The sequence below is a fragment of the Amphibalanus amphitrite genome, unplaced genomic scaffold (genome assembly GCF_019059575.1).
Source record: "Amphibalanus amphitrite isolate SeventyFive unplaced genomic scaffold, NRLGWU_Aamphi_draft 001752F_arrow, whole genome shotgun sequence".
Classification (NCBI taxonomy): domain Eukaryota; kingdom Metazoa; phylum Arthropoda; class Thecostraca; order Balanomorpha; family Balanidae; genus Amphibalanus; species Amphibalanus amphitrite.
The window spans coordinates 70641-93581 of record NW_024883245.1 but is presented as its reverse complement, the minus strand read 5'-3'; the positions used below and the strand labels follow the sequence as shown (position 1 = coordinate 93581).

General features: G+C 48.8%; 1 protein-coding gene across 2 annotated transcripts; it reads right to left on the bottom strand.

Moving 5' to 3' along the window:
• Positions 1-399: 399 nt before the first annotated feature.
• LOC122374989 (cuticle protein 7-like) lies at positions 400-22941 on the bottom strand. 2 transcript variants are annotated; one of them, XM_043354115.1, is made up of 4 exons: positions 22918-22941; positions 2325-2419; positions 2025-2110; positions 400-1020 (listed from the first exon to the last, which is right to left on the bottom strand). In XM_043354115.1, the coding sequence occupies exons 2-4, from the start codon at positions 2328-2330 to the stop codon at positions 669-671; spliced, it is 444 nt and encodes a 147-aa protein (XP_043210050.1). In that variant the 5' UTR covers positions 2331-2419; positions 22918-22941; the 3' UTR covers positions 400-668. The 2 variants fall into 2 exon arrangements, with proteins under 2 accessions (XP_043210050.1, XP_043210051.1); XM_043354116.1 differs by lacking the exon at positions 22918-22941 and having other exon boundaries at positions 400-501; positions 649-1020.

The window sequence follows — 22941 nt, the reverse complement described above, 5'->3', positions numbered from 1 at the left end:
TGTATGCAACGAATATTGTCTTGGTAGCCTAAGAACACGTTTTGGGCAATCAGTCTCAGTCCGTTCTTCGGCAACTACGGTGCAAGGCCGATACTGTAGAAACTTGCATTTTGTACCCTTGACCTGAACTTGCCCTGACCTTGACCTGACCTCTGACCTACTTTAGCAAAAAATTTGGGCTCTTAAGATCCGCCTTGTTGAGAGCTTTCGATTGCCGTTTTCCCCGTCTTTCTACGACCATTGGTTCGGAAGTTAGACAGGGGGGCAGAATCTGCCCCCCCCCCCTTCCCCCCAGCAGGGCGCGTATGGCTGAATAGCCCAGCGGGGCGCGGGTTATTATCAAGCGGAGCTAAAATGATAAGCTTGTGTGTACATATCATAGAAGAAGGTAAAATAGAATTGTGTAGTTTCAAGACATCAGTATTTATTTCGCAAACCACAGACATAAAAGTACATGAAAGACAAAACACATTTTAGACATCTAACATCATAGACAAAGACTTCCATACATAACACATAGTTAACAGCATACACATAACATATGTACAAAGGCAAAGTAAGCGAACTGATACACTGCTCAGGTACAGACAATGCCGACCATGGCCGGTGCTAAATTTTAGTATGCATAAATGTAATTGTTCTGTTGACTTTATAATAGACTAGACTTGCTAATAGACCGGCTTGTAGAGCGGAGCGGCCTTGTAGGTAGGCGTATAGGCGGGCTTATGGACCGGCTTGTAGGCGGGCTTGTAGGCGGGCTCGTGGTAAGCAGGAGCGGGCTTGTAGGCAGGAGCTGCCTTGTAGGCAGGCGCGTGGTGCTCCGGGTACTGGGCGTAGCCCTCGTAGGACACGTCGGCGTTGAAGCCTCCGTAGTGGTCGGCGTAGTACTTGACGTGCTGGGTACGGCCGTCGGGCAGCACGACGCTGTAGGAGCCCTCGACGTTGCCGCCGTCACTGGTCTCCTTTTTGTTAAACTGGGCGCCGTAGTGCGGGTCGTGTACGGCGTAGTCGTACGCGTACCTGAAACAATACAATATGAATGAATGAGGGAATGAATGAATGAATGAATGATTGAATGAATGTTCGAATGAATGAATGAATGAATGAATGAATGAATGAATGAATGAATGAATGAATGAATGAATGAATGAATGAATGAATGAATGAATGAATGTTCGAATGAATGTGTTGTTGTTCGGTTCGATATCGCGGCTCGCGGTTCACTCAATCGACACGCTCGCTATCGGCTGGGGTTATATTCAGTCGTGCCAGAGGGCTGTCGGGTCCTCTCCCTGGCGACGCTCGTTGAACAACTGTTCGGGTTTGGACGCGGCCGTCGGCCCAGGACGGTGACAAGTGGCCCACACATGGCCTCACATGGCTCGGGCCGCCGAGGGCCGGCCGGCCGGAAGCGACGAGAAGAACGGTTGACAGACAAAACAAGCGTTGGGAGATAAATCAGAATCAAAAGTCAAGAGTTCACAGCACAGCCGACATTTTGATAAAAAACGGAAAACTCGTGACTAATTTGTACGGAACAGAATGAATGAGTGAATGAACGAACGAGCGAGCGAGCGAGCGAGCGAACGAACAAACGAACGAACGAACGAACGAACGAACGAACGAACGAACGAACGAACGAACGAACGAACGAACGAACGAACGAACGAACGAACGAACGAACGAACGAACGAACGAACGAACGAACGAGCGAGCGAGCGAGCGAGCGAACGAACGAACGAACGAACGAACGAACGAACGAACGAACGAACGAACGAACGAACGAACGAACGAACGAACGAACGAACGAATGAACGAACGAACGAACGAACGAACGAACGAACGAACGAACGAACGAACGAACGAACGAACGAACGAACGAACGAATGAATGAATGAATTGATGCATTACGGTAAGGCTTGGCATTTGCAGGCCATGCAAGTTCAGTGAAGCTACTGCTATGTTCCGAACAGTCAGTAATACCGGCATTGACAGCGCATTTATGACCGAGTCACGCTACTCACGGCGTTTTGGCGTCGTACTCGTCGTGTCCGTAGCTGTTGCCGTGCTGGGCGGCGGCCACGGCGGCCAGGGCGGCGATCAGGAAGAGCTGAAAAAGGCGTAATATTTGTTCAGATAAACGGAATGCTCGCAACGGTCATTTTACATATACGATTCTATAAAATAAAACTTATGTGAAGTTTATGAGGTAATTGCTTTAATAATCTTGGAAGGAAAATACTGTCGAAGACAAAGGTGAAGTGATGGTTGACTTTATTTTCTCTACAGTTACCGAATACAGTTATTATTTACTTATCATTCACCTTCATGTTGCGTGTGCGCTCCAGTGTTGGACTGGCATTGCCGGCGCTCGAGCGACATTTTATACCCAGGCACGGCGGTCAAGGCTGCACGACCGCTGAAAGGCCCAAGGCGCAGTGGTCAGAGACCAATGTACGGGTGAGGGGTGGTGGGAATTCGCAGAGATGCAAATCGGTGGTCCACAAAGCCAGCTGTATACACATGCTGTACCTTTGATTTGATGTTAGACATACCTATTTGAAAACAAAGCGTTGACGAAAAAAGAGAAGCTTGATAAATATCATAAGAATACGTGCACAAGAAGATTATGCTAGCCTATACGTGCATAAGAACGTCATGTTTTGCTTTGAAGTAAGTAGCTCAATAAACGTACTTTCTACTGTAACGCCCACTTTATGCTTGTGGTTAGTGGAATACACGATCTAATAATAATAATGATAATACATAAACACCTGAAAAGAAGCATGGGATTTCACTTTTCAGCCTTGGTCCGCCAAAAAAGCAAAAAAAAAAACTGGTGAGTTGTGCCTTTTATCCGCCGTCGTATCTTCAGGACTGGCAGTAGCAACTCCTAACCATTGATTCTATTCTATCCAATTCTATCTCCAAGGCGCTGGGCCCTTGGGCCGGTGAGCCTGGATTATTTGCTTGGGGTTATTTCGGTGCGGTAACTTGCAGGCTGCAGCTACCCGAAGCGAGTTTACCGCATTTGGTGAGATCGGGCCCAGGATGGCTGCGGCTGGTTGACCTGCCCATGCGGGATGGGCTCAACAGTCTCATCGGAAATATCGGAAATATATAAACATCGGAACTATCGACTACAGGTCATTGTTGGGTATTGATATAAAAGCAAGCATCTTTTTTATAAAGTATTCTGAAATCTGATTGAAGCAATTCTTATGAGCCGAAAGCATGCAAACCGTATCCAATAAACGAGAAACTCGTGAACATTACAAGGATGAAGGGATAATGAATTTCGGTACCAGATTAATTAATGAATACGCATATCAATAAGACCACCTATATCAATAAGACCAAGTTATTGAGAGTTAATATAATAACCAAAGAAATTGTTTAAAACGTTTAACTCAAGCTTTAACCCTGACCCGCCGAAGAGGTGCCACACCCAGACGACTTTTCACGATTGCTCCGAACTCGTTGACCATAGGGGACCAAAATCAGGCGCGTTGATTCAGGCCAGATCTTGTGACACCAACCGCATATTATTCAGGTCAGGTCAAGTCACTGACCATAAACGACTATACTGATATTAATGATATTACCAACGCTATCGGTGTTCTGATTTTCTGTGATTGACAATTGACATCACTAATGCATAGTGCATACTATGCGAACGTAGCCAATGGAAAGACAAATGGTGCTGGGCGATGACCATTGATCAATATTTCTCACTGCCAATGGGTGATAGCACCGAGCACGCAGCTCCTGCTGGATATGACAGGGGTGGCGCTGACCTTTTGAAAGTAGGTGGCACTTGGCAAGGTAAAGTACCTAAAAGTAGCGAAAACTAAGCTAAAAATCGCACGCTGGTTAACATGCAATTAGATAGTTTTCATGTAAGAATCACCATGCACAAAAAAGTTGGGCATAGCTGTTAGCATAATCAGGGGACGAGATTATCAGTTTCCAGCCGTCAAAGGCGTCATCTATAGGAGCTATGCCTTAACTATAACTTTAACATTTCTGCCACCAGGGGATCGACAGTATCAACAGTACCGTAACACAATTGGTATTTCAGGTACAGACTGCAACTGCAGTTCATTGGCAACTTATTCCGGGGGACTATTAAAGCATCCAAGAGCGCAGCATCCAAAATACGCAACAACCAAAACCGCAGCATCCAGTGATCAAAACCTCCAAATAACATCCAAAATCGGCCCTTTTGGGAGCATTCAGAGCATCCAAGAGCGAAACATCCAAGGATGCAGAATCCAAAACCGTATCATCCAAAATGGCAGCACGAGAATATCTGAGAATCGTATCATCCAAAGACGGTTCATCCAAGAGCGAAACATCCAAGCATGCAACATCCAGAATCGTATCATCCAAAACAATACAGAAAAGATGGAGCCACTCAAGGGACTCAGTAGCGCCACCTGGCATATGTGTTATAAACTATTAGTTTTAGGCTTGCTTGACAGGTGGCGAATGCGTCGTGTTTAGCGGCACATCTTCACGATGTGACGTCACTAGGTAATATGACGCCACTAGGTATTATACAGTGGATCCCGCTTATATTTATTGACAACCAGAGCCGACTGCCGGTGGCTGCTCTGTGCTTCCGCCGCCGCCGCCGCCGCCGCCGCCACTAGCTGTCTCCCGCCAAATAGCAGGAAAGCGCGGGAACCAAAAGCGCGCCAAATCGGCGCGCCGCGTGCTAGCTCTTCGCTCGCTAGGTGCAGCTGCACTTGGCGCCGGCTGCGCGCCGCGTGGCAACTCGTTGCTCGGCCGGTACAGATGCACCAAAGCAATGAATTGCGGACAGAGCTGTTAGCTGTTGGCGCCTGGTGGCATTACCGAAAGGTTAGGAGGTCGATGGTATTTGGTTTGATGGATAACTTTACTAGAAGTTATTCGTTGAGGCTGCAGGCAGGGGCGTCGCCACGGATTTTTGACTGGGGGGGGGGGGGGGCGATCGACAGAGGTGAAATCTAAAAAAAAACGTAAACAACACGGCCAGGCAACCGTGTTTGGGACAGAGTTGGCCTGCGCTACGCTACGTTACGCACTACGTTACGCTACGTTTGCTTTTTTGGCCAAAACTACGATACCGAATCACGATACGTTATATATTGCTACGTTACTGAATTACGGTATTTGTTAATTAACGCAGCAAATTATTTTATCGTACTACGTTATGCAACATGTCATCATCCACTACCCAGTGGAAACGGTTAGTCTCTAGTAAGCCAAATACTGCGCACATTGATCGCCGGCTTTGCAGCATCGTCGGTGCGGCGGTGCCTACGCGCTACTCGCTAGATGCGCTGGACTTCCGACATAGAATTCCATGGGACTCCCCAGTGGGAAATCCTCGGTGTCGGTCCGGCCGGAAGAAAGACTCGGTGGTATTTATATAGCAGGCGTCTCACATCCATGTAAACGGCCGGAGGTCTGGTGACGATATGAGTAAACTGAAAAAAAATTATGTACCTTATACAAATACAGCTGACCTGTAATTGCTACGGAATCCATTTCGTAGTTCCTACGTTATTCTATTATTTTCCGTACTACGCTACCGAAACATCCCAATTACGCTACGAAACGGTAGGGTAGACCGGGGCAAGTCGCCCCGCCGAGGTAAAACGCCTCACCGATGTTTCTCGGAACTGGCAAGGATCTGGGGAAATATTCTCTCTTCTATAAAACGTGCACTATATGATTATTATATGACCAGACTGGAAAGAAATTGTGATGACTGCTTAGGGAGATATAGCCAAAAATGTGTTTTGGGAGCGATTTTTATGTTTTGTTGTCAGGTTATGCATCATGGCGTTCTTTTATGGTCCACATCAGGTTAACGACTTTTATGTATTTTGAACAACTATTATCTAACGCTTATAATGCCGGGTTGGTTCGTGTTAAATTATGTCTTGCTGGAGTGCAAGGCGTTGTTTTCTGACCGAACTACGTGATGGGGTAAAACGCCCCAGTAGGTCGCGGGGCAAAAAGCCCCATGGGGCGTTTTGCCTCATGTGTTGTTCGTACTACCCATTTCCTAATGTTCGGTAGCTGGCAAACAGTAAGTTTCTATGCATTTATGTGTAGTTTTCTCAGCAACCGGGTGGCAAAGGAAGTATTCGGTTGACAGTTGCATGGCAATAATTTATTATTTGGCCTTATGAGGCAGGTGAAAAACCTGCTCATACAATAGTGTCATAGCTGAACACCTGATAGGATGGAAGGTGCTAACTTCAGTGCCGTGCCTCCCAAGGTCTAACGGACCTCTCACATAAGATTTGGTCAACTAGCATGTTTAATCTTTAATCTAGAGTATGGGGCTTCTTGCCCCGGGCCGTGGGGTGTTTTGCCCTGGGGTTGGGGCAAAATGCCCCATTTGCAGTTGCTTCACAAATCACTTCCTAGCTTGGAGTCCGATCATGAGTGAATGAATTTGAGGGGTGGAATTTAAAGTAAAATGTCCAAAGAACGCATTGAGCACAAATTTGGCCTTCCAGGTGATGTAGGACAAAAGTTATGTAGCAAAATAAATTGTCTGGGGCGTCTTGCCCCAGGCTACCCTACTGACAGCTACGGGTTACCGAAAACTTCAAAATAACGTAACGTATAGGCCAACTCTGGTTTGGGACAACACGGCCAGTTAACTTATCAAGCTAACAGGGTATCAACATTTTATACATCACGCAAGGTATGTCATAAAAATAAAAAAAGAGCTTATTATGCCGGGCTTCCCCCGGCTTCCCCCGCTGTAGGGTAAGGTGCCTAATTAGCGACCCTTTCCTATTTGCAACCTATCCTCCCTACAGAAAAGCTGGGAAGACAAATCGGGGTAAAAACAATGTCAAAAGGTCTGCCATACTTTGGTTATCAAACTAAATTCATTTCCGGTTGTTGGTGCTTCTGGTGGAACGTTTTAGGGGAGTTGCAATGAAAATGGCCAGTTTCTTATCCAAAACGTGTGCATTTGGACCCTATCTGATGAAAAGCGATGCACATTAAGATAACCCGCGCCCCGCTGGGGGGGGGGGGCAGAATCTGCCCCCCCTCCCGTTTTTCGCCAATAACTTCTAAACGCGTTACGCTAGCGACGTCAAACTTTCAGTACCTTATCATACATCAATTTGACACGTTCCCTGAAAATTTGAGCAAAATCCGTCGGAAAAGTTTTGAGAAATTGACGTTTTAGTGACGTCATGTTCGCCATTTTCGCCTAAAAAACGGCAAAATTTCAAACGCCGCTATCATCTTCATTTTTAAAGGAATCAAGACGTAACAAAAATGTTATACGTGATTCTACTTTGTCTATCAAATGGCTATTTCGGTTTTTTGAAAATTTTGGATTTTGGCCAAAATTTTTCCAAAAAACTGACTTTTTTGGGAAAATATTTATAAAATCCAAAATTTTGAGTTTATCGAAAAAACCGGAATATATGTCAAAGAAGTGGTCTATGTGCACCTACATACCAATTTTTAGAAGAATCGGTTCAAAAATGTGGGAGTTATTCAAAATTTTATGACGTCACAACACACAAAAATTTTGAAAAATGATTTTTTTGGAAGTTCTAAACCTCGTACGGAAACAAAAATAGCACCATTCGATTCGCCGTGAGAAACTGCATCGAATAGACACCTTTTTAGGCCTTAACAACCAACTTCAAAATTTGACCTCACTTGACCTGACCTTGACCTGACCTCGACCTGAAATTCATCCAGAGGTGGTCCATATCACTTATTGAGTGTGCCTATTGAATTCCATGAGTAAAATGACCCATAAAACATGTGTCGCACATGCCCTTTTCTATATTTTGTTTTTGGTGACCTGACCTGACCTGACCTGACCTTGACCTTGACCTTTGAATGGCATTGTGTGCAATGAATATTGTCTTGGTAGTCTAAGAACACGTTTTGGGCAATCAGTCTCAGTCCATTCTTCGGCAACTACGGTGCAAGGCCGATACTGTAGAAACTTGTATTTTGTACCCTTCACCTGACCTTGACCTGACCTCTGACCTACTTAAGCAAAAAAAATTGGGCTCTTAAGATCCGCCTTGTTGAGAGCTTTCGATTGCCGTTTTCCCCGTCTTTCTACGACCATCGGTTCGGAAGTTAGACAGGGGGGGCAGAATCTGCCCCCCCCCCCCAGCAGGGCGCGTATGGCTGAATAGCCCAGCGGGGCGCGGGATAATGCACCTTTTTTATTTAAATCGACAATCCTTTTCCAATTGATTGCCGTTTTCCCGTAGTGAATCTTGTTACTGTGCACTGCATGGTAGTCAAAAATGTGTCGCAACCCATATTTCCTATTTGCGCCCAACACGGTCACGGCTGAGAGTAGCCGGTCACCACTTGAACCGCTAGCAGTGCATACCGCTAGTGGTTCTCCTCTCGATAGACTTATTAGCGACCCTCACCGTGGTCGTTAATCGGGACGAGTTCCCTATATTGCAATAGTTTGCCAAAATGCTCAGTGCAAATAAATTAGTGGATATTGGTGCAGAAAATGAATGGATTTTAATAGCAAAATGTACGATCTCTTCGAAGATCAAGCCAGTAATACAGTGGCACCCATATAGCGTGAGCAATGACGGCTCAAATTAAGGGGGTCGCTAATTAGGCACCTTACCCTACAGATCCGTATGTATTCTGAGTTCTCTCATCTCAGAAAAATGATTTAGTGAGATGATGTTTTTCGTACTCCAGCGTAGATGGGTAGCCATACGGCTTCCACGGTTGACAGTGATGACATCAGTCATCTTTTGCAAGCTCGTTAAAGATTTGGGCTATACGGGGACATCATCTCACGCTCTCAGTCCCAGCGGATAAAAATCTACACCTAAGAAAAACGATTTAGTTAAGAAACTAAGCTCTTGGGAGCGATTACCGTAGCTGAATGTTTTGCATCGAAATTGACCGAACATGACGTCACTCTGACGTTATTTCCGGTTGACCTATGAGAAGCGAAGAAATTTTCATTGGAACACGAGGTGTCAAAGTGATGGAGCCGAAGGTTCAAGGTAGTAGGTACTGCAAGTTTCGTGTGCATGGATACGCCCAGTCGTTTAGAAGATGTTGCAGAAAAGCGAGGGGAGTTCTCTGTAGAGTCCCCCCCCCTCCCCCCAGCGCGGGTTAATGGCAGCCGACCGATTACCTGTACCTACATTTGCAGCCCGATAATTCAACTTAGTACGGTTACAGGCAAAGCCTCTGGGTTTCAATCATTATCGTCGCCACGGGGATGGGGGGGGGGGGGCAGGCGGGGTAGCTTCCCCGCCCAAGCTCCGACCGTTTTAGCTTAATCGTTTTGAACTCGTTAGACATAAAATTTGTACCATCCTTTTTCCGTCGAGATGGTTCGAAATATGTATTTGATAGGCCTCGGTAGTCGGTAGGTCACTTTCACTATTCGACCCACGTCAAGGTCAGGTCTTGTCTTGACCCAAGCAGGTCTTTTTGCACCTAGCGATCGACATGTCATGACAGTTTGGTACCACACTATTTACTAGTTTTAAGCACCATTATATCGTGGAAAAACTACTTTTTACCATATTTGACCTCAGATGACCTATCCATTTCAGTAAATGGTATCCGGGTCATCCTCACCACTCCAGAGCCGGTGAGGGCCCTTAGAAACTGGCGTGGGGCCAGCTGGGATAACTGGGCTTTTAGGTACCGGTGCGGGGCCCTCAGACTTCGGCCCCAAGAGACCTAAGGGGGCTGGGGTCCTTAAGAGCCGGCGAGAGCCTTTCGATACTGGCCCATGGGGCCCTGAGATAACCTGCAAGATAACACCCGCACGTACAGCCCACCGCTAAAGTAATGTGTGGTTTTACCAATCTCAACGGATGGCTTTGACCGACGATTTTTAAATGCGGACTGATTGAAAAGAAGACGTCAATAGACAAAGTTGTAGCTGCAAGGGTGAAGATACATGTAAGCTACATTTAAAGTCTCGTTGCAGTCTGGCTAATCGTTCCTAGGCTTCAGAAGCAGAACATACCCATGACTGAAACCACACATTACTTCTGCTGTGGACTGTACCTGTTTAGGACTTAAAGTTCCGGTGCGGGGCCATCAGGCTCGGGCTGGGGCCCTCGAGCATCGGGCTGAGACAAGCAAGCGCCTGTGAGAGCCCTTATTAGCCCGCATGAGCCCGCAATGAAATGTGGATGTGCAAAAATTAGTGTTTGCAGTTTGCACACCTTGGGATTTTCAACGTCTGCAATTGCACATGCCCTGCCTCCCCCCCCCCCCTCGCCGGAATCCGCAGCCCCATAATCCAAAGTGTTTTTAAAAGTATAATTATACCTACTGTATAATAAAATATCAACATCAGCGCAAAAGATCTACACGCAAAAGCTCTATAGTCTTGCTTTTTATAGAACACTAAACACCTAGGTATGTTTAACGTTACGGTCCGTTTGAAAACTCGGCCCGTATTAATGCTGCCTGGCCCGTATCAATAATGACCGTAAGGCCGGCCCGTATAAATTCGGGCCGGTCAGTAGGTAATCGGCCGGTAGGGCAGTTCTAACAGCCCCCGTTCACGAGCTTCAGAATTCCTTTACCGTGACGTCATCACGGCGCATGAATTTTCCTTCACCCATAGAAATGCATGCAAAGCATGGTGTGTTTCAGGCGGGCTAAGGAGAAATCTAAGGCCTACATTTGTTCAAAAGACGTACCACTAAGCCAATGGATTCGTCTCATTACGATAAATGGGGTTGAAATCGAAACATTCGGCCTATATTTATCTAAAATGGGCCAATCAAATGGTCCCTGCAACTCATAATGAAGGATTTCCTCTGCGTTGAAAAATTTGTTTCAAGTGTTTTTTCATCAGCGACAGGGGAAATCCTTCATAATTGCTACCAGATTACTACCATATTCCCTCGCATTTCTGTTGCGCATTGCCTCACAAATCAGAGTTTTATGAAGTTTATATTAATTTAATTGTCATATTTTGACTGATTTTGGCGATTTTCAATTATTTCAACGCAGCATGGATCAGATAGTTCTCATAGTTTGCTGAAGAATGTGGCTTTTGCTTGGTTATTTTCAAGTTATCTGTGATTTGGTGCGCCGTGATCGTAGCATTATACAACTTTAAAAATTGAATCAACTTTTGAAGTGAAGTTCACATGAAAAATCAAAAGTTCAAGCATAATAATTGTTTAAAGATAATGATGCAACATGCGTCTCCCAGATGGAACTTATATTTCAATTGAAAATTGAAAATGGAAAACAGAAGATGGATCTGCGGAGTTACTGAGATCACAAGGTGCTCTTGATTGTTGGTAATTGAAGATGTTGATAGAACTTGTGAATCTGCATACCAGTCCTGACTTGCTTGATTGTTTAAAACTATTTTAATTCTCATAATTGTGTAATGTGTAGTGACTGTGCACACTGCGCAGCACGTGTGCGCAGAAATGTGCAGGTGGCTGGTAGGTGGGTTAAACTTCGGAGATGCGAATTTTTATGAAATTAATGGTTATGCCTTGTAGAGTAAGCTCTGCTGTTTTTTTGTAATTGTCTTTTTATAATTGTAACCTACAATGCTGTTAGTTTCATTTTTATTTAAATGCTCGACCAGAATTTGCACTTGTTCATGCATGAATGGCTAAGTTTGGGGTGTTTCTTCAACCCCGACTATTCAAGTTTTTCAAAGGCACATGACACAGCACGGCTAGATCAGCTGGTACCTACCTGTTGACTATTTTTGTTTTTGGTGGTGATGTGTTTGCTGTTTGTCTTTTGCAAGGTGGTCAATGAAATAAAATAATGCATTATTTTGGAATGTTTCCTTGACAGAAGCCAGGAGCCGGATTGATGTGTGCTGGTGAATGAGATGGTTCAAAAGCATTATCTGATGTTTTTCAATGTACATAAGCCATAACATCCCTTTCATACGCTGAAGTTTTAATAGCTTCTCAGTCTCTGTCATTTTCTTGAAATATTGGTGTAGATAAGAGATATCAGTACCTTGTCAGAGGTACCTGTCTTCTGCTGGATGAATATTTAATTGGTTGGACGAAATGGACAGGTAGCCTTATGATAATGTAATGTGAAATCTTATTTCTATAAAACTTTGAAAATGAAGTTCTAATTATTCATATGTGCATACATTTTTGATGACTAAGAAAGTTTTCCACAAGAGTAGAAAATGTGGGAAAGTCTATCAAATAACACATTCTGAAGGCTCAATGCTGACAGAGTGCTGCCTCAAAGAATAACTGACTTGCTGGGTTACGAATATTTGTTTATTTTAATTTTCAAATGTAATGTAAAATACATTGCAGTGAAATAACAAAATAGTACAGTAAAATAGTATTGGCGACGATCAAACAACACGTGCGCCATTGATGTCTGCAAAAATTGCTACCAGATTGCTACCAAATCCGTGACGTAGCTACGGCGCCTTTATTTCCCTAGTGAACCAACCTGAGTAGTAAAGTAATCTTGAGTTCTAATACCGACCGGGCGGTATTAGAACCCACTTGTCGTTGCGAACGACAGCTCCCTGCCGGAATAAGCGCGAGGATTTGCATTCTCGTGATTTGTGTATTTTTGTCGAAGCAAGTAAAAAAAGGGAGAATTTGGGGAGGTGGATTCGGAACTTTGAATAGAATCATGTAGAATCTAGCATATGAGTAGTTATTTGCAAGTAAAGGCAATATAAGACATGAGATAAAAATGATTTTGGCCTTTTTAATGTTTGAATCATAACATTTTGGTCCTCCGGGCCGGATCAGGCCAGTAAAGTAAACTTGATTATCACTAACGTAACGTAACATGTCGTCCAAATCACAAACCAGTTTGAAAACGAGAAGTGTAGCAGGGTCGGGCACATCGACTCAGAGTTCTGTGCGTAGAAGAGCACAGGTTTCACAAGTGAAAGCCGCTCAAGCCCAACGGGCTCTGGAAGATGTGGAGCGGGCTGCTGCGGCCCGACAGGCCGCGTCGGCAGCAGCGGCAGCAGCGGCGGCAGCAGCGGCGGCAGCAGCAGCCGCTGCGGAAGAAGCCCAAATCCAGTCAACATTAGAGCAAGCACGAGCAAATGCACGTCAAGCTGCTGACGCAGCTGAGGTGGATGCCATAGAGTTGCAGCTCGTGGAGGATGACGATGCAATTTCTCAAGGGACAAGAGAGGATGTGGAGGACTTCCGGGACGGCAATGGCACCGGGAGCGGTCTTGTGGCTCCAGCTGTAGAGGAGCGGGAACCTGCCGGCGGTGACTCGCCGCGCAGGGAGCCTGCTGCGAGGCTCCGACGAGTCTCCGAAGACCCACAGAATCGCACCCGGAGCTGGATAACGGCCCTTCCCGGCGGACGGGTCGAACACCGAGAAACAACAGCAGCACTCCCTAGGATATCTCTGGAGAAATTTGACGGCTCTCCGCTAGACTGGCCTAGATGGAGTGGTCTTTTTAAGGCACTGGTACACGACAACGGTACTCTGACCGATACGGAGCGTCTAACGCACTTGCAGTCTTGCCTCACTGGAGAGGCAAGAGAGGCAGTGAGGGGGCTGCTGTGCGATGGTGCACTCTATGAAGAGGCGCTCCGAGAGCTGGAACAACAATTTGGAGACCCAGCAGCGGTAGTGCAGCAGACTCTGGGGAGTGTACTGCAATCCCCTCCCGTGAGACCCAATGACCTTGCGGGGCTCACTCAGCTCTCCCGTTCGCTTCACGCGGCTGTTTGCACCCTGACCACCTACCGCTTCGACGCTGATCTCGCGGCCACGACCAACCTGCGCCAAGTGGTAGCAAAACTGCCAATGAATCTGGCGTGGCAGTGGGGACAAGCAGAACTGGAACTTGGTCACAGCGTGTCGACCCTGTCAGATCTGGATGAGTGGTTGCGAGGAGTAGTGCTCGCGGGTCGGCGCGCCCTCCCAGAGCTGGGCGCCGCGCGCTACTACCGGAGACCCAGTCAAGGAAGGGAGACGGGAGGATCAGCACGGACGACTCGACGCCCCCCGGCAGTGAGCAGCGGTGAGCTTCAGCGAACTACGCTGGCTACTCAGGACGCAGCCACACCTGCAGCAGTGTGCGTAATCTGCCAGAGAGGGGCACATCGACTGGACGAGTGTGAACAGTTTCGAGCCATGACGGCGGACGAGAGATTTCAGGTGGTTCGTGCCAGCAAGCGCTGTTTCAGATGCCTCGGCGAGGGTCACTGGGCTCACCAATGTCGCAAGAAGTCGCTGTGCGGGAAGGATGGCTGCCGCGGGCGGCATCACAGCCTGCTCCATTCACCGGCATCGGCGGTGAGCGAGCTGGAAGAAGTGGACGTGGAAGACCCGCGCAGGGTGCTCGCTACCAATTCAGCGCCTGTGAGCAGCCGCGTGTCAACACTGCTTCAGGTCGTGCCGGTACGGGTGCATGGAGATGATGGCGCGTATGTTGACACATGCGCTCTCTTGGACGCCGGCGCCGACACCTCTCTCTGCACAGAAGACGTGCTGCGGCGATTGGGGATTACCGGTGAGCCAGAAGAGCTGCGTCTCAACAATGTGGAAGAAACTGGCGAGAAACGGATGTCTGTTCGGACCACAGTCACGGTTTCACCAGTTGCTGCGGCTGACGGAGAAGAGCGCCTGACGGTGCCAGAAGTTTTTTCCGTCAAGAAACTCAACTTGCGTCCGCAGAGGATCGACTGGAGGGAAAAGCACAACTGGAAGCATCTGGCAGGGATCTCGATCCCGGACACAAATGGCCGGCCCGTGGAGCTGTTGCTCGGTGCGAATGTGTTGGAGGCCATGCTGCAGAAGGAGGTGCGTGTCGGCCCTCCAGGCCAGCCGACGGCCATAAGAACGCACCTTGGCTGGTGTTTGACGGGAAATGTGCAGCAGCTGCTACCGGTCGGTGCTCGAGAGGTTCTCCACATTCGGACCGAGCGTTCAGATCGGGACTCGCTGTCAGAGATGATGGAAGACTGGTGGTCAACTGAAGCATACGGGACTAGATTTGACTTCAAGGCTCCCCGTTCGGCCGATGATCTGGAGGCTGAACGGATACTGGAAGGAACGACCCGTTGGAGAGGTGACCGTTATGAGACCGGGCTGCTGTGGCGCTCTGACGGTATCATCTTGCCAGATAACTATGGAATGGCACTGCGTCGGCTAGAGAACACAGAGAGAGGACTGAAGAGAGCGCCAGAAAAGGCTGACGCCTATCAGAAGGTCATGCAGGAGTACATAGGAAAGGGCTACGCGCGGAAACTGTCTGAAGAGGAGCGGCGTCAGTCTCACGATCGATGCTGGCATCTCCCTCACCATGCCGTCACGAGCCAGAACAAACCAGGGAAGATCAGAGTCGTCTTCGATGCCGCGGCTAAGTACGGTGGCACCTCTCTGAACGAAAACCTGCTCACAGGGCCAGACTACCTGCTAACCATCCCAGGGGTACTCATGAGATTCCGACAGGAACCAGTGGCCTTGAATGCAGATATCGAGAAGATGTTCCTACAAGTGGCAGTGAGGGCAGAGGACCAGCCGGCGCTGAGGTTCCTCTGGCGAGGTCTGGAGGTGCACCGACCCCCAGACATTTATCAGATGGATCGGGTGATTTTTGGTGCGCGCTCGTCTCCAGCCTCAGCCAGCTATGTGCTGAACAAGACAGCAGAGGAGAAGTGTTCTGAATCAGCGGCAGGCCTAGCCGCAGCGGCCACCGTCCGAGACAACTTCTACATGGATGATCTGGCGACGTCAGAGAAGGACATCTGGGCAGCGAAGGAAATGGTTTCTGAAGTATCAGCGCTGGTCTCTAAAGGCGGATTCTGCCTCCGGAAGTGGCTGAGTAACAGCAGAGAGGTGCTGGCCGGGATCCCGACGGACGACCGGGTGTCAAGTGCGACTGACTTGCGAGGGCCGCTGCCGACGGAGAAGGTGCTGGGCGTCATGTGGGACGCAGAGCGAGACAAGCTGTCTGTAAGCCAGCCGCCAATAGTTACTGAAGATGCAGAGACAAAACGCTCAGTTTTACGTGTGGTGGCTTCGATCTATGATCCCATTGGCCTGCTCTCTCCATTCACGCTGCTGGCGAAGCTGCTCCTTCAAGACCTCTGGTCTGTTCAGCGTGACTGGGACGAGCAGCTCGACGCAGATGAATATCGGCGATGGACTGCATGGCTCACCGAACTGTCACGAGTCTCAGCGGTCACGGTGCCAAGATGGTACGGAAGACTAGAAGAAAGGCCACGTCAGACACAGCTCCACGTGTTCGGTGATGCCTCGGAAAGGGCATTTGGTGCGGTAGCATTCCTTCGAACAGTGTACCCAGATGGACTGGTGCATTGCTCCTTGGTTATGAGCAGATGCCGGGTCGCCCCCCTGAAGAAACTCTCCATTGTGAGACTGGAGACACAGGCGGCTGTCATGGCTGTACGGCTGGCCTGCTGTGTGAGACAAGAGCTCACACTGGACATCCACGAGACAATTTACTGGAGCGATAGCCGAGTCGTGCTTGGCTACATTTTCAACACCAGCCGGCGATTCCACACATTTATTGCGAATCGTGTCGCAGAGATCCGGAGTGTTTCCGAACCGTCCCAGTGGCGATTCGTACCCGGAGAAGAAAACCCAGCCGATGACTGCACTCGTGGACTGGTGGCATCCGAGATGACTGAAGACTGCCGCTGGATCCATGGGCCCGACTTCCTATGGCAGCCTGAGAAGATGTGGCCGGAGGATCCTCTACCACGGTCAGTCGCCGAAGAAGATCCTGAGGTGAAGACGGTTCTGAGCGTGAGTTATGGGAGCGAGACAACGTCTGAAGTGTTACCGGACCCCAGCCGCTTCTCTAGTTGGAACCGGTACCGGCGCACGGTGGGTTGGATGCTCCGATTCTGCAAGAATCTGGCGGCCGCACGCACGACTGGTAGGCGCGGCTCCGGCCCCCTGTCGACACCTGAGCTCCGAGAAGCAGATGCCGCTATCATTCGCCTGCTGCAACGCAAGGAATTTGGTCGGGAGTTGGCTGCGCTGAGAAGAGGAGCTCCCATAGACAGCAGCAGTAGCCTACTGCCTCTGTCTCCGCAGCTGGGTCAAGATGGCCTGCTACGTGTCGGAGGCCGCCTGGACCGTGCTCCGCTATCAGAGACGGCGTGCCATCCACTCATCTTACCAAGAGAAGCCGGTGTGACGTCACTGCTGATCGCAGCCACTCACGAGCGGCTGATGCACGCCGGGACAGATCACGTCCTGCACGAGCTCCGTCAGCAATACTGGATCCCGAGGGCAAGACAAACAGTGAAGAAGGTCGTGCGCGCCTGCGTAGTCTGTCGCCGTCGACGGGCCAAGCCATGCCAGCCGCTCATGGCCGATCTCCCGGACTCGAGATTTGACACCCGTCGCAGTTTCAGCTCAGTTGGGATTGACTTCTTCGGGCCTCTGGTCACCAGGTCGGGTCGGCGCAGCATGCAGCAGAAGAGATACTGTCTGCTGATAACATGTCTAACTACCCGAGCCGTCCATCTCGAAGTAGCAGAGTCTCTATATACGGACAGCTTCCTCATGGCACTTCGGAGGTTCATCACGAGGAGAGGCAAGCCTGAAGTGATCTACAGCGACAACGGCACGAATCTGCGAGCTGGCGAGAGAGAGCTCCGCCGGCTGATCCACGAGTGGAACCAGCAAGACATCAGCGACCAACTGTCTCAGGCTGACATCATCTGGCGCTTCAATCCGCCGGGGGCAGCGGACATGGGCGGCATCTGGGAGAGGATGATAGGAACGGTGAAGAGGGCACTCCGCACCGTTCTCGGAAAGCTGATTGTCACTGACGAAGTCCTACACACTGTCATCACGGAGGCTGAAGCCGTGGTGAACAGCCGACCGCTGACCTACGTGTCCTCTGAGGATGATGGCCTGGAGGCGCTCACACCCAACCACCTGCTGCTGGGATACCGGACCGTCTGTCTTCCACCGGGTGTCTTCAGCGACAGAGACACGTCCAGCCGGCGGCTCTGGCGTCAGACACAGGTGCTGGCGGATCAGTTCTGGGCCCGCTGGTTGAGAGAGTATGTACCCAGTCTGATCTGCCGCCAGAAGTGGACTCGTGAGACAAGAAATCTGGCCCGTGGAGACCTGGTCCTACTGGTGGAGGAGAACATGCCACGCGGTCGGTGGCCACTCGGTCGCGTGGTGGAGGTGATGCCAGGTCCGGACGGTCGTGTGCGCTCTGCCCGCGTGCGGGTTCACGGCGGTGAAGTGCACCGCCCGGTGCGACGGATCTGTGTGCTGGAGGAGGACACTGTCTGAGGGAGCTGCCACCTCGTTCCTCGTGTCGTCAGCCCTTGGGAGGGGGAGGATGTCGTTGCGAACGACAGCTCCCTGCCGGAATAAGCGCGAGGATTTGCATTCTCGTGATTTGTGTATTTTTGTCGAAGCAAGTAAAAAAAGGGAGAATTTGGGGAGGTGGATTCGGAACTTTGAATAGAATCATGTAGAATCTAGCATATGAGTAGTTATTTGCAAGTAAAGGCAATATAAGACATGAGATAAAAATGATTTTGGCCTTTTTAATGTTTGAATCATAACACCACTGTTTTCCTCACGGCCATATCAAAACTCGGGCCATATCAAAACTAAGCAAATAGTCTCTATTCGATGTACCTACCCATTAGCAACGTAGGCCTGCAGTGGACTTATTTTCTAATGCTGTACAGTGGAACCTGCTTAATAAATCCTCGAATAATAAATCCAGCCGCTTATTGTGGCCGCTTGAGCCATAGGCGACGGAACGGGGAGGGCACCGGGGCACCGTGTCCCCTTTTGATTTTGGCATTTTAACATTAGCCCTATGGGCGATGCATGGAAAGAATGGGACCAAAAGTCGGCAGTGCCCACCCCCCCCCTTAATTGAAGGTGTTCCGCCGCTACTGGCTTGAGCTGTTCCCGGATTTTCTCCATAGATATCCATAGTTTATCAATCCGCTTAATAAAGTCACTTTGGAGTTTCGAAGTCTGCAGTGACGTCTCCCGACTCGAAATGTGGCATCCAACCCGCTCCTTAACTAAGGTCCGCTCCTTAACACTTAACTAAGGTCTGGTCACAAAGTCAAATAGCCCTCTAAAAAAATGTGGTCCTTTAACCGTATAACTTATTTCCTAGAAGTTTGAAATTTTGTGTAGTGCAAGTGCAGGACTGCGGGATCGGAGCCGGAGCTTGACAGCTCGTCAGCTTGACTTGACAGCTCTGGCCAGAGTCGGAGCTGGAGTCACCGAAGTCGTTTGTACTTCGACTCCGAAGTCAGAGTCGACATTCTCTGGCTTGAAGTCATGCTCATTGCTCTTAACTGGTTAAGAGCAATGAGCTCTTAACCAGTTCCTTCGAAATTTATGAAGCCGTTTTAGCCGATCGTGGGCAGGTGGGATAAGAGCTGTAGGTTCTGTTGACCGTTGTGAGTGTGACTGGTGGACGGTGGTCGTATCAGTAAAGAGGTCAGACCAATATAGGCCCACACTGAGTATTCAAACCTCCTGGACCCTCCCATACCACACACCGTTCCGTCATTTCTATCCTCAGGGCAGTCAAATCCCTCTCCTTCACGCCTCAACTCCTTGTTCCGGGCTGGACGGGCAACTTTATCCCATGCGGGAACCCCCGATAAGAGCACGCCCGTAACCGGGTGCGGTGACTGGTGTGTGCTTGGGGTGCTGGTCGGCCTGCCCTCTGGACGGGCTCAGCCTCGTCGACTCACCAGGGTGCTCGCCCAGACCAAATGTCCCCCCTCGCCCTCCCCCTCATTCCCATCTCCTTCCGGCTCTGAAATGGTCTCGTCAGACCGAAAAGTCCTAACCCAATAAAAAATCCCAGACCGTGGCGAGGTCCTCTGACCTCTTACACCAGCATCAGGTACTCTAAGCCTCTAAGGTCATGGTGAACTGGTGAGCCCCTTCGGCTGTCGTTTTGCCTAGCACGGGAGGATGGCCGTTTAGAAGTGCTTGCTTGAGTATTGTGAATATTCGAATGTGTGGCTTATGCAGCTGTTACCCCACCCAGAGGACCGAACTTCAGCCTTTGGTGGGTGTACAGTCCACAGCAGAAGTAATGTGGGGTTTCAGTCATGGATATGTTCTGCTTATGAAGCTTAGGAACGATTAGCCAGACTACAATGAAACTTCGAATGTAGCTTAGGTATATGTATCGTCACCCTTGCAGCTGCAACTTTAGCTATTGACATCTTCTTTTCGATCACTCCGCATTAAACAATCGCCAGTCAAAGCCAACCGTTGAGATTGGTAAAACACTAAAACCGTGCATTACTTTAGCGGTGGGCTGTACCTGAGCCGCTTAAGTGTCTGAGTTCTCAGTTGTACCGTCGAACTGACCAGCATCAGTAGGTATTCTTTTAAAAATGGTTTATTTCTGTTTACATGACTCCATATTGAATGACCGTTGCAAATAGTCACTTTTGAAATTCTTTATGGCCGATTTTTTTTAGGGGACGTCCCCCCCCCCGGATTCCTCGACTGCCGGCGGGGGGAGGGCGTCCCCCGTCCCCCCGCTTTCGACGCCCATGCTATCTATAAACACTCTCAAACATCGGTTTATTGGAAAACATGACACACCCGAATATTGCACCCGTTACCCCTTTGTGTGACCCTGAGGTTATCTCAGGTCATGAAGGGTCACCAGCAGTTTTTTAAAACTATTTCTTTTGAATTGATATAAGAGACGACAGACGTGCTAGAGCGGTAAAAACATGTCAGATGTGTTCAACTCGGGGATACGGATCGACTGATATGCAGCATGACCCTTTCCGGTCAGGCCATGCCCTGACCCGAGGTCAAATTTTCCAAATGACCTTAGAAGTCCGAATTTCATTCGACGCGACTCGACGAGGGGAACACGTTGCTGGCAAAAGTAATGTCGTGGCTCCCTTCAGTCAAAATCTGTTACCTAAAACTTTTTTTTTCGTATAAACCAGGGATGCGGAGCCGTGGAAATTTCAGACGGTCCGGCTCCGGCTCCGAGTAAAATGGTCCGGCTCCGGCGGCTCCGGCTCCTTCTCAGTACATCCCCTATGCTATTACTTAAATACCTACGGGTGGAAGAGAAAGGGCGATTGAAATTGGATTGGTACACGTTGCCTCTGTATTTGCATAACAAGGCTAATTTGAATAGTGAATACCACATTGCCTTGTACTGTCAAACCGAACTAGGTCAATAATTTTTTCCTCTTGAAAAAAGAGCCGGAGTCGCCCCCTTTTTTGACGGCTCCGGCACCGGTTCCGGCTCCGGGCTATATTGTTTTACGGCTCCGGCTCCGGCTCTGGGCAAAATATGCCGGCTCCGGCTGCTCCGGCTCCGGCTCCGCACCCCTGGTATAAACGGCTATTTTTATATTTTTTTTTGCCCTCTGGAACATGGAATATATATCACATAGGACAGGAAAAAGGTTAACTGTGAAGGAACGGGAGGAGCTGACGATGATAAGCGCGATCTGACGGTGAGATGAAGATCCTTGCGGAGGCTTGGTTACGGGGATGGTGGACCTGGACACTACACGACTTATTAGGCACTTCTGGTGTGAAAACTGAAAGGGCAATTAATAAACCCACTTTCGGTATCGGTCTCCATTATCGACACTTCAGCCTACCTACATACGTGCCGCGCTTGGATACGCTGCAATGCGTCTTCATGTCATATGTCGTGTTTGTAGTGGTATCGCAGCGATGTCGCTACCAGCAGCTACGCACCTCCGTCTTGAGGATGTAAGGTCATTATAGGGATGCCACTGTATAGAGACTCAGTGATGTCATACAATTCCGTCACTTAGGAACCGTACGTGCCACCACCTATCGGACAGCCATTGAACTAATAGTTTACAGCTTGTACAACAGATGTCACTATTTTGGATGATACGGTCTTGGATGCTGCGGTGCCAAAAATGTTTTTTGGATGATACGGTTTTGGATGCTGCACCCTTGGATGTTTCACTCTTGGATGTCATGCTACAATTCCTCGTCCTTGGTTGCTGCCAATTTGGATGATACGATTTTGGATGTTGTGGTCCTGGATGTTGCAGTTTTGGATGTTTCGCTCTTGGATGCTCTGAATCATCCCTAAGGGGTCGGTTTTGGATGTTATTTGGACGTTTTGATCGCTGGATGCCAAGGTTTTGGATGTTGCGTCCGTTGGATGCTGCGCTCTTGGATGCTTCAATACTCACCCCTTATTCCTTAATCAGATGAATACTTGTCATATATTTTTTGGGCGTACGATATTGGCGTGCGAACTTAGGGCCTAGGGGCCAAAAATGCGTGTCTAAAACCGACTTCTTAGAAAAGAACCGCTAAAGCAGGAATCGATCCATCGACCCTTCGCTCATCACACCGAGATTCTATCCACTCGGCTACGACGACACACTTTCAAATAAAATGTCATATACAATTAAAAAAAAATCTCAACTCAAATCTGGCCTCAATGCATGATTGTCACGTCGGATGGCTATGACGTCGCACTAGAGATGTCGCTAGTTGGTGGGCCGATTCGTGTAATACTATTGGCGAATACGCGGCCCGGCCTGTAACGCTTTTGGGAGGCTTATATCTCAGCAGCCGCTGGGCCGATTGCCCTGCGGCCTTTTTTGCTGGGTAGCCCCATCCCTTCTACCCCGTAATTGTCTACTCTTGATGCATCTAGGTGACCGTCGTGGCACGGTGCACGTGAAAGGTTCAAGCTATTTTGCAAAAGTGGCGATTTTGAGAGGCCTACATATTATATCTCGGCAACCGCTTAGGCGATTGACATACAGTAATTTTTGTAAGGTAGTTACATCGCTTCAATCAAACATCCGATGCTCTCGATGCTTGTGAGTCACCCCACTGCACGTACAAAATGCAAAAAGAAGAGGTGTTAAAACTCAAAGTCGTCCCCATTACAATAATTCGGTAATTACTGAGGCA